At 38.3% G+C, this 12,133-nt stretch overlaps 1 protein-coding gene across 1 annotated transcript in view; it reads left to right on the forward strand.

Moving 5' to 3' along the window:
* The first annotated feature begins 879 nt into the window (after window positions 1-879).
* Window positions 880-12,133, forward strand: part of LRIT1 (leucine rich repeat, Ig-like and transmembrane domains 1) — a 14,587-nt gene continuing 3,333 nt past the window's right edge. The window contains exons 1-3 of the mRNA XM_026653672.1: window positions 880-1,001; window positions 4,932-5,398; window positions 11,385-11,690. Coding sequence (XP_026509457.1) covers window positions 880-1,001; window positions 4,932-5,398; window positions 11,385-11,690 — 895 coding nt within the window. The remainder of the gene's footprint in view (window positions 1,002-4,931; window positions 5,399-11,384; window positions 11,691-12,133) is intronic.

Here is a 12,133-nt window from a genome sequence, read left to right on the forward strand (position 1 = left end):
CAGAGTTATCAGGCACATCAATGAACATGATATGTTGGGGAAGAGTCAACATGGCTTTTGTAAAGGAAAAATCATGCCTCACCGATGTATTAGAATTCTTTGAGAGTGTCAACAAACATGTGGGAAAGGGTGATCCTGCTGATAACGTATACTTTGACTTTCAGAAAACATTTGGCAAGGTCCCTCATCAAAGACTCTTAAGCACAGTAAGCAGTCTTGGGATGGTTAGTCTTTCAGGAATGTGTTAGCACTGGGAGAAACACCTGGAAAATGTATGTATTTAATATTTTATTAAAGTTCTAGCTACTGTATCATTCTTAGTTTTATAACATTGGTCATACTGGCAAAATTAATCAATCATTAAACTGTTGGTCTTTTTTTTTTTTTTTTAAGAAAAGACAAATCAACAAAACAGTTTTCCATATTTTTGTATGTTCTCAGTGGCTCAGATTCCTGCAGTACTATGAACCCTTTCTGAATACTCAAGAAATCACTACAGGAAAGTGAGTTACTGGCAACATCTATTAAAGTAATATTTATGTTGTCATTGTTAGAATCACAAAAAGACTATGTTGTTCCATGCAACAATCATTGGTTTTCTATTGGAATTCAGGATTGATGCTGCTCGCTGAGGGAAGAAATGCTTTGTCTGTGTGATTCCCGGAAGCAATAAGCACCTACATGAAAATAACTCAAGTCCCCATCCTTAATCCCCTGCCTATCCTTTTTTATCTGATGGATTCAGTGAGGGCTGGAAGATCACTGTGCGAATGAAATGGAAAGAGAGTTAACAAGATGTGACCAGTCACTGGACAAAACAATAGAGAAAAATCTTCACTTTGTCTAGTATCTGGAAGTCGTCCTCATGTGCAGGTAACAATGTGGATCACTGTGGGCTTGGTCTGCTGCTTAGTTTTTGGAGGACTGCCTTCGGCTCACTGCACTTGCCCTTCCCAATGTAGCTGCGCCTTCTATAGTATCAACGAAGGAACAAAAGCAAGGTATGTTTGTTCTCTTTGTTTTTCATTTGGAAGATTTTGTGTTCACCTTTGTAAGGATGTATGGGGGGAAAAACATGGCTTGTGTCATGGCTATTTGTTTGTGTGTTATTTTCCCCAATCACTTTGTACGACAGCTTTATGCGCAGACGGATTAGCTTCTGAGCACACTATAATCTGATTTCAGAGAAAGCATTTGGTGATCTTCTCTACTAGGGTAGAAGCAATATAATTAACATCAGTATAATGGTGAAAGATTAATAAAATGGAAAATACTGGACTTTGTATGTGCAGAAGATGTCTTTAAGTTCTAGTTCACCTTGTTCTCCTTTCAAAGAGTTAACCAGGCTTGCTTAGTACAGTGCTTTCAAAAATGTACGGAGTACTGCCCTCTATTCCATTTACTTAAGAATCCTTTAATCAGAGGATTTTTTTTTAGAAGGAAACAATCCCCAAACCAGAAGAAAACTCAAAGGCAGATTCCATACATTAAATGTAAAATCTGAGAACGGTTTATTTCAGTTCCACAAAATCTTAACAAAGACCAGTTCTTTATTTTTGGAATGAAATACAATTAAGATATTAGTAGAGGATGCTTTCTTTTTAAAATGTAGTAATTAAGCAATTATTTGACTTAATGGGAAACAGGACAAGCTTTTATACAATATATTCACAATACAAAAAGAGAGAGAGGGAGAGAAAGCAATCCCTTTTTCTTTGGAATACATATTTCCTCTAGACAGAGTTCTAATGAAGGAATTCAACAAAGAGAAACTAAAAACTGTCACCTAGATTTTGAATGTCAGTAACATTTTCCTCAAGATTGTTCAGGTGTGATAGAAGTAGCACCAGTAGCTTTCTATGTGAGAAGTACAGTGGTAGCACAAATTGCCTGTAGTTATTGACGGGGAATGCAACAAAAATAATCAGCGCTATCCCAAAGAGGCCATAGTGGAATTACCTTCCAGTGACTGGGAAATATGATAGTACTGTGTGGTAGCAATGTTAAAAAGTGTGGGGTCTACCATTCCCTAAGGTGATAATTGTTGTAATTTTTCTTATAATGATTCAGTGAAAAAACAGCAAATTTCCCAGTAGTAGAAGGGGTTTATCCCATAGAATAACAGTTTAGTGCTCAATAGTATCATCTGTAGCATAAGTGCACATTGCTACACCGTAATAGCGTCTCATATTATTGAAATTTCTTTGCCATTCACAGAAAAGAAATGCATTACTGAGAAGAATTTTCTGTCTCCTTATTTTCTTCTTTTTGTTCTTAGTTTTTCCCCAAACCCCCAGCCCTCAGTTAAGGAGGGTGGGATGAGCCTTCTTCCAGAGCCTATCAGTTTTGGTCTGAGTCTTGACTGCACCCTGTTGCTTGAGAGTCAGGTGAAGCATTTCTTTCCTCAACCTCCCGGGGTTGTGTTTGCATCTTCCATCACAGATTTAATGCCATTGTAGAAGTACTAAATAAAAGTAACTATATTGTATACCTACCATGAATGAACAATTTTATCTAGAAGCTTGAAAACATTTATCTCTAGGAAGCCTCATTTAGCAAGAGCAGTTTAGCTATGTTATTTATTTGCACCTATAGTAGAGGAGTAATCACTTTCAGCTAAAAGTGATCTGGTTTTATAATATTCCATTTATTAACCAGCCACAGTCATTAGGAGATGGTCCTTAGATTATCATATTACGTTTCCCTCGTAGTACCTCTTCTAGCATGTGAAGTGGAACATGCTTATTTGATTCTGCTACTTTTTATAAATTAAGCTTTATTTCATGCTAAGAATTTGCCTTTCCCCCCTACCCCTTGTTGTTAGGCAAACTGATGTGCATTTTGTATTGTATTTTCTAAGATATCTATCTCTCTCCTTTCCTCACTGCTATCTACAATTTCATGCATTTACAAAGCCAAAGTCAAATTTTGCTTGTATAAGGCCCAAGTAAATAAAGAGTAAGGAGTAGGATATGGCCTTTAGAAATTAAAGATGGGAAAGAGCAATTAGGTCATCTAGTTCACTACAGCCAGTGCAGGATTTTCACCAACAGAATAATTTCCAGTGCTTTGACTCATCTACTTTCAAATGCTTAAAGTGAAGTGGCTTTTACCACTATTACATAGTCCAACAGATTTCACTGTAGTTCAGATTTCAAAGTAGGGTTTTGTTGGTTTAATTGACTTCATTTTATGAACAGGAGATTCCATACAGTGTTTAATGTGTGTTCCCCTGTTATATTCAGTTGGATGGAATAAAGGGCCCAAAGAGTCAAAGCTGTTGCCATGATTCTGAAACTATCTAACACTGAACGGTTTTAAACAGGTTTTGGGGTTTGGTAAACAGAGACCTCAGTCTGCTTAGGACTTTGGAGAACACACTATAAAATTCATACCAAAGGTTACAAATTTATTGATTTGAAACATACAAAAGGACAAGACTCAAAATGAGGTAAAGAACATTGAAACGGAAGTTGATTATGTAAAACAAGCTTAATCGAAATGTAACAAAGTCCCTTTTTGGAGACAGTGAATATTAGTTAAAATCTCGTATTCAGTTAAACAGTACTTCTCGGTGGGGAAGAAAGGGATACTTCTGTTGTTCAGTCCTGAGTTGGGAATGATAGTCACTTCCCTACTTCATAAAAACAGACAGACACAGAAGGGAGAGTAGAGATAGGATAGTAAAGATGAGGGAAATATGACTTTTGTTGATATTCTCAGGATACAGGTCAGATGGTCAGTCACAGACGGATGCTTTGGTCGGACAGATTAGCCATGACAGCTATTGCTCTGGATCCCAGCTCACTTCTTCTGTCAGGAACATCATCTGGTAGGGCTGGTCAGGTCCTCCTCCTTCACTGGTCCTTCTCAGGCTGAGCAGAGCTGGATAGGCCATCTCATCTTGCTAGACTGGTCCTGTCCAGTACAGTTGGTTTCAGAGTCAGGTGAAAAGCTGAGAGAGAGAGAGAGGGGACAGGAGGAAGATGTGTGAGGGACAAAAAGGAGCACATGAGGGTGGGGGAAACAGAGCAAAATCTCACATGTATAAGATTGGGGTCCTTGCTGGTGCAGCAATGATGCCTGAGTGTCCCCATTGGAGTATCAAGATTTGGTGTCATGATAACAATCCTTCCACCGCAGCCATGGTGGTGGTAAAAAGTTTCCCCTTTTCTGCCTCAAAGTCTCTTTTAGAAGGGCCCAAAAAAGGAATAATCCATGCTCTTTATTTTGTAAACCAATTAGGCTTAATTTCCAACACACCAATTTCGGTTAATTGATTTCCAGTTCTATACTTTTCTTGTTTACCAAGTATGATCTTAACACAGTCCTTGAATTATATCAATAGGCCTTCTTATTTGGACTAATTCAGTCTTTTTGCTTCTTTTTTGCACATTTTCCCATCAACATTGATTGTCATAGATAATTGTGACACATTATGAACTTTCACTCACTTTTCATGGTTGAGCTCACAATTAGGGTAAATTTGTAGGATCAATTATCACAACACCTCTGACCCCTACCTGAGAGAGGCTTGTTTAATATTTGGCTCTTTAGCCAAATCTCTCATGGCTCAACTGATAAACTGTGTTTTAACATGTACTGACATACTCTCTAGTGCAGGAATGTTATGGTCAAAATTTTCAGAAAGTAAATTAAAAATAAAAAGAAGAAAGACTTCATGAGCTAGATTCATACCTAACATAAATAGTTGCAACTCACTGAATTCATTTACAAAAAGATTGAATTTGATCCTATGTACCTAAATTGCTTTGATTTTTTTACATAGCTGAGTCATATATGTATAGAATGGTTGGTAAGAAAACAAAGAGACTGAAAAAGAGAAAAGCATGTATAAAACATAGATTAGAATAAAATAAAAAAAATTCAAACTATAGAAATGTAATTTAATATTTGTTTTTTCCAATCAGAACTGTGCTGTGCAATGACCCAGAGATGACACTCACCCCTGTGAACATCCCAGGAGATACATCTAAACTTCGAATAGAAAAGACGGCCATCAGGAGAGTACCAGGAGAAGCTTTCCATTCTCTTCGTAACCTGGAATACCTCTGGATGCCCTACAATTCTTTGGCTAGTGTCAGTGTGATTACCTTTAGGGGTCTCCGCCGGTTACAGGAATTGAGACTGGACGGGAATGACTTAATCTTATTTCCATGGGAAGTTCTTGCAGACATGCCCCAGCTACGGCTGCTGGATTTACACAATAATGAACTCACCTCAATACCAGCAGAAGCTGCTCGTTACATCAAGAACATCACCTACTTGGATCTGTCTAGCAATAAACTAATGACTCTTCCTCAAGAGCTTATTTCAACCTGGGCTAACCTCCAGGCAGTTCCTTACTTCCCCAATGACAATTCCAAGATCATCTTAGGTAAGAGAGTTAAAAAAAATAGGGCAAATTACAATGCACTTGAGAGGAATATCAAGCATGCAACATACAAGAGCAGTACCTTAATATTGCTCATTCACTCTAGGAAGAAAGTGTGTTTTTAATGGAAATATATTGTTGTTCCTATAGTCCCCCTGCAGGCTAATAGATTCCCTGTTGAAAGTAAGGACAGCTACACTTCATACACTATCTGAACAGCCATGAATTCTAGAATGACATTTTTTGATGGGTGGCTTTGCAACAGAAAATCAAGTTACAGATGATTGTCTTGTGAGCCACCTCCATTGCAGTAGCCCAGAATGAAATTCTGCAACAAGCATACTGAGAAGTTCAGGGGCTTGTCTATGAGTGTTTTATCTCTAGATCATTTATTCAAATCCATCTCAGGGTGACTCAAGGTTGTTGCCATCTGCTGGTTGTTTGATAGGTTACATGAACTAAATTGGTGGTCTCTAGGCAGTAGTATAAACTGTTGGAGTGACACTGACTTCAGTTTACACCTGAGGACGTGACCCTTTATGTCCATATTGCATACATAACCACAATATTTGGCATCAATTCACACTCTTGCTGACAACCTCATTGGAGAGGACATGAGTTACTCTTATTCCCAGCGGTGGTCCCCAAAGTGTGAAGAAGCTTACAATGCTGCTAATCTTCTGTGGATAAATGTGGAGCTTGTTTTTCTAACACTAAGGTCACACTTAAAAGAAACCCACACATTTTTAAAAGAAAGAATCAAGTTGTGGGCTGGCCAAGTTTTAGTATCTTTTGCTAGTAAAAATAAATGGTGTCTTCTTGGTGCATTTTGCAAAGTGCTAAATAAATTCTTAACAAAACAAAAGACATGTTTTCTATTGCATGGTCCCTTTTATGTTATGGAATGTTGGCTATAACAATATATTGCATAGATCTCTTTTTGTGGAAATTTGCACAATCATCTGTATAGTTTGCTTGTGCCAGGATCTTAAGAAATCCGTACAGAGAAATGTATATGGAGATAATGGGTTAGAGTCATACTATAATTTATAGACCAACCCACTGATCCTTAAATCCCACTCCAGATTTCCCCTCTGTGCACTTACACAGGTGATTATAGTGTGTGAAGTCCATGGATTTTAGTCCAGGGATTGAGATGCACAGCTACATCCTAAGTTTCCTTCCTGGCCATGGCTTTCTCACTGAAAGCAAAAAAATCTATGAATAGCAAGGATTCAGTCATTCCCTTTAGTTCCATAAAGCACATCATTCTGAATTCTCTTCAAAGCCTTTGGTTTTAGGATGTTATAATAAAAATATTTTTAGAAACAGCTTAGTGCTTTCTGGATATTCATGTCTTTCATTGTCAGCTTTGTGATGTTCTTTTATATAAGTGCTTGGATGAGGCATCAACAATTGAGTAGGGGCTTGAGGAGTAGTTTGTGATAGTGTGGTTGATCATCAATTGCTGCATTGGCTCATGTGTCACACAAATATATAGGTTCAGTAAATGTGAAGCTAAGAATCTGGATCACCTTCCAGAAAAAAGCTGCAGGGGAGACAGGAAGGGCTAGGAGATGAGCAATAGTGAAGGCATTAGTAGTGTGGAGCTTAAAAGGGGAGATTGTGTGTGTGTGTGTGTGTGTGTGTGTGTGTGTGTGAGAGAGAGAGAGAGAGATGAGGTCTGGACAACTATGCCAAAGCCCAAATGTCTTTGTTTGGAAAACAGAAATACAGAAGAATTGGTTATTTGAGATTAAATTAGTGTTTCCCACTGTTAATTTGTTTGTACTTTTACTGCAAAAACATTTTCATAGTATCTACTGAACTAAACTCACATGAGCTTTGAGTCCTGAAGTGAAAAAGGAAAGTATTGCCATGAGATCAAACAAATGGCTGAACTGTGAGTTTAGAAGAGAAAACAGTGTGTATTTTATGGTCATGTCTTATTTTCACTCCCAGAGAAAGATTGTCAGAGGAAGTTATTCCTTCTGGGTTGTAAAAAAAGGCAAGAACTAGGAAGGCCCATGAGCAAATGAGGTGTTCCTGGTCATAGCTGGTGTACTGCAGGTATTGCAATACTAAGGAGATGGGAAGGGTGGAGCAATAGTCTTATAAGAATGCTCATCTAGCCATCTCTGAACCATCATGGTCCATTCTGGGTGTTAATTCCAACACTATCTTTACTCCCATTGACTTCAAGGAAAGACCTAATCCCAGAGCAGCTGTTCAGGCCCCTTTTGCCTTTCAGCCCACACAGGGCCTGGCGCTGTGGCTGGAGAAACTGTCTCTCTGTAGGCTGTGTAGCCAGTTTCACAGCCCCTTGGAGTAGTACTTCCCAACACTCAGAGATGAGTGCTGTGCATATGGGGAAAGAGAGAGGATGAAAAAGTCCCTCATTCCCACTCCAACTGCACCAAGCCTACTCATCCACCAACCACCAAACCTCTCTAGCAGCAATCCTCCCTCCCAGTCAGTCTTCCCTCATTTTAGCAACAACAGCTGCCCCCTCTCTCACATGATCTGTAATCCACAAAATGGCCACAAAATCAACCCTGGGTCTAAATTCCACAGGATTGTGGGGCATGGTAGATTGTGGGGCAATTCTTATGCCATTGTTTGGGTTGTGCTTTTGCCATTGTTTGGGTTGTGGACCAAAATGGTTGAAAACCACTGCTCTGTACCATCATTATTTTATATACATCTGTCAAAGGTCCCAATCTTTTCAATCTCTAGTCTCTTCATATGGATGTTTTTTCTTGTCTAATTATTTTGTTGCCTATATTGTTACTCCCTACATTTCTACTATATATTTTTTCCAGACAGGCCTGGCCGAATTGAACATAGTATTCTGGGTGATGGCCTACCATTTATTTTCTCAGTAGCATTATAGTATCTTCATCCCATTCTTTTTGCATTCTGGCATTTTGCTTGCTTTTTTTGACCTTTAGTGCACACTGAACATGGGTTTTAGATCATTTTTTTCATTAGTCCTTTTTACTGAGTAGATAAATAGATAGTCTCCTGGTATGTTATAGGAACCAAGGAGTACATTCAGACATAGGAGGCATCTGTGGTCCATAGCCAAGGGCTGAGCTGCAAGAACGTGAGAAAAGCCTTTTAAAGAACCAAGCTATGACCATATTTAAAACCATACCGCAGCCTGCCCATGGGGTCTATACAGTATGGTTTGGTTAGCACAACTCACAGAAAAATATCTGTGTGCACGTTGGTCAGAAAAACAATAGCAGAGCTGATCTAACAACTGGATTCACATAGTATAGATAGGACATTTGTATATCTCTGAGATATAGATACGTTAAGCAGAAGAGAAAAGTGAAGGTGTCCAGTGAGGACAAATAGAATGATCATACATCAAGAGTTTGATTTCAGGAAGGGACTGAGAATCAGAAAACTAAGTTAACTTCTGTGAATATTCCAGTTAACTTCTGTAATATTGTCTTACTTTTGCTAAGTTTCTAAGCATTCTTGACAGTAAATTAACTTGCTAGAACATTTGCAGACAGCAAACACACAAGGGGTATGAGTGCAGACAGTATAAATCTGTTTAGAAATGTGACAATGTTTATGGACTCTTTTTTTATATATTTTCCCAGCCCTACTCCTATCCAGCATCCGTTGCCTGAGTTTTAATGTATTTAGTTTAAAATTTGTAAAAAATGTCCCACCACTAAGGCATACCCCTTTTAAAACACCTTCCCAGCACTGATAGCATGGAATGAGACAGGCATCATTTCTTCTTCAGCAGAATGTTTTTAATATTTCTGTGAGATGTCAGTTGCTCGTGACTGCATTTATACTAACTGTAGCATTCACAGATCTTTTATTCACTGGAAGTCTTGGTATTTCTGCAATGTTGTGTCTAAATTAGAATCTCAGTGATGTGCTACCAGCAGTGCCATTGCTTAAGTGGTATAAATGCTGGAAGTGTTAGTGTAAACAGGGTAAAACTATGTTTATTATTGTGTCATATAGACCTGCTCTGAGTAGTGTTAGATCAGATTGGGGTAAAAACACTTGTGCCCTGCCTAAACTGTTTCCACCAGTGCAATGCTTGGAAATGTCATGAAATATGACGCTGTAGGCAAGGCCATAGCACCATTGCAGGTATAGGATCATCTGCACACAAAAGGTGTGCTAGTAGAACGTTATGTCCGTCCTTCCATGACAGCTTGTTGAATTGCCGGCAGAAGAGAGGAGGTTGCCTGAGGGTGTGCCTAATCTGCGGTGATCCTCCCATGGTCAGCTATGTCAGCATCCAGTGTAACACCTGCACTGCACCCCATCATGTAGGCCTTTACTTTAGGTAATCAACTTTAGTCTCTGATTCACAAAAGTATTTAAACTCCTGCTTAAGTCAATTCTAATTCAAGATAGCACTTCAGCATGTCCTTATCTTTAGACATGTGTTTAAGTCCCATCAACTTTAAAGTTAAGTATGTGCGTTCTTGAATTGACCCCTTAAACATCTCAAAGTCATTATTTTTCTAACATTATCATTTTTCGAGTAAAAAAGTATGTTTAATTCCAAAGCAAACAAAACCCAATAACTTTATTTTAAAACCAGTTAAGGTAATTAAATGACAAGAATGTATACATCTATCACTTCTTTTGCCAAGCCCAAGTGTTTAAAGCAAAGAAATGAACAGTTAAGGACATGAGCCCTTATATTACTTACATCTTAAACAAACAAATCACTCTTTTCAAGGGTAAAGAAATACATAATTTATCACAATACAACAACTTTAACTCTGATTCATGGATATGCATTATTTTTATTGTGATTTTGATATTTAATTTTTTTTCTAAGGGATATTGTTAAAATGCACCCATGTTTCACAGTTTTTGTTATAATGTGATTTCTTTGGGCAGACAGAGGGAAATGAATCAAAATCAGACATCTTGTGAAACTGGAAAAGGAGTAAAATTAAAGTTATTTAATCTTACTTAACTGAATCAAAATTTTCAGGAAATGTGTGATTTGCCTGTGAGATTGATAATGTGAGAAATGTGAAAGCATGAAGATCTTTCTTTCTTTTTGAGATATAAAAGGGGTTATAATCAATCATACAATGGGACTCTGGTTGCATTCAATATTGAATGGTTGTTACCTTTCTATAACAAACCACAAACACCTGCACTAGAACCTTTGTCCTACAGCTCTAAAAACAGAGGTCTCTACTAATTGATCTAAAGGAAAGGTTCTCTGAATTTTAAAAGGAGCCATATGTTCTTTGTACACTACAACCAACCAGTGGATGGGAAAGTGCTCACACATTTACCTAGTACTTGCTCCTGCTCCCTCTGAAGTGATGGCAAAAATTTCTTATTCACATCATTTGAAATTAATGAGGAAGGCCTCCCTCCCAAACTATTTAAAACAAAACCTCTAATAACTGCTTGATTTCTTGTCACCTGTTTTCTTCAAATATAGCTGGCATACAAGTTTCCAAAGAAATATAACTATGTGGAAAATTTGAAGGTGTAGTACCCAAATAGCCAGTTTTGAGCTAGAGGGAGACAAAGAAATTTTAGACAAAACTCAAAATTTCAAAACAGAGCAACTCAAAAACAGCAGGACAATTCTTTTTTTCAAGCCAAAGATATAGACACTGACTGCAATGTTAATTAAGGAAAGGCTGTTTTCTTCTCCTAACAATCTGTTTTGATTGTATGGATAATCATACTTTGCACGGCCATAGTACTTTTTCATCCACAAATGTCAAAACAGTTTATAAAGCTCTGTTAGTGCCATGTTACCGATGGGGTAAGTAAGGCTCAGAGTGGTCCAAGCCATATGGTGAGACTTAAGATCCAGGTTTCTGGACTCCAAGGCTATATTCCATATGCAGGGCCACAAACGCCCCTAGTTGGAAGCAGACTATAAGCCAGTCACCACTTGTCCGTTAACGAATATAAAGTGAAAAACAGCAATGGTAATGTTGACTATCATGATTTCTCTTGACAGGTTTGCAGGACAATCCTTGGGTGTGTGACTGCAGTCTGTATGAAATGGTCCATTTCCTAAACTTCCAGTCTCCTAACATAGCATTTATAGAACCAAGACTGAAATGCTTTACCCCACGGAGTCTTGCTGGAGTCTTCTTCAGTCAAGTCGAACTAAGAAAATGTCAAAGCCCTGTTGTACATACTTCTGTAGCCAAAGTGAAGACCATACTGGGTAGCACTGTGTTACTGCGGTGTGGTACTACTGGGGTACCTATTCCTGAACTCAGCTGGAGACGGGCTGATGGTAATCAACTCAATGGCACAGGTGGGTTCTGGCTCTTTATTTCACACTGTGTGATTGGAAAGTAGCCTGTGTTTTCTGCACTCCCTGGAGCAAATATCAGCTTCAGCTCTTCCAAATAAATAGAACTACAGGTCTGTCGCATCTTACACGCATTTAACATGCGCGATTTCAGCTTTACATGGTTGGCAAAAACAAAAAAAAAGAGAAAAATCACTATTTTAATACTGTTCCTGTAGTGCGGGCGATTCCGCCCGCCATTACATTCAATGTAATTTTGACTATACGTGGTTTTCGCTTTACGCGCTAACCGCAGAACGGAACCCCCGCGTAAGATGAGACTCGCCTGTACTGTATATGTCTCATGCTGAATAAGAAAATAGGAGGCTAGCAAGAGGAGAATGTTAACATTGTAACTCTCTACAGTATTTATGGTTTTTTTCTGAAGCTCATACAACTAACCTACA

The sequence above is a fragment of the Terrapene carolina genome, unplaced genomic scaffold (genome assembly GCF_002925995.2).
Source record: "Terrapene carolina triunguis isolate 2854851 unplaced genomic scaffold, T_m_triunguis-2.0 Scaffold146, whole genome shotgun sequence".
Taxonomy (NCBI): domain Eukaryota; kingdom Metazoa; phylum Chordata; order Testudines; family Emydidae; genus Terrapene; species Terrapene triunguis.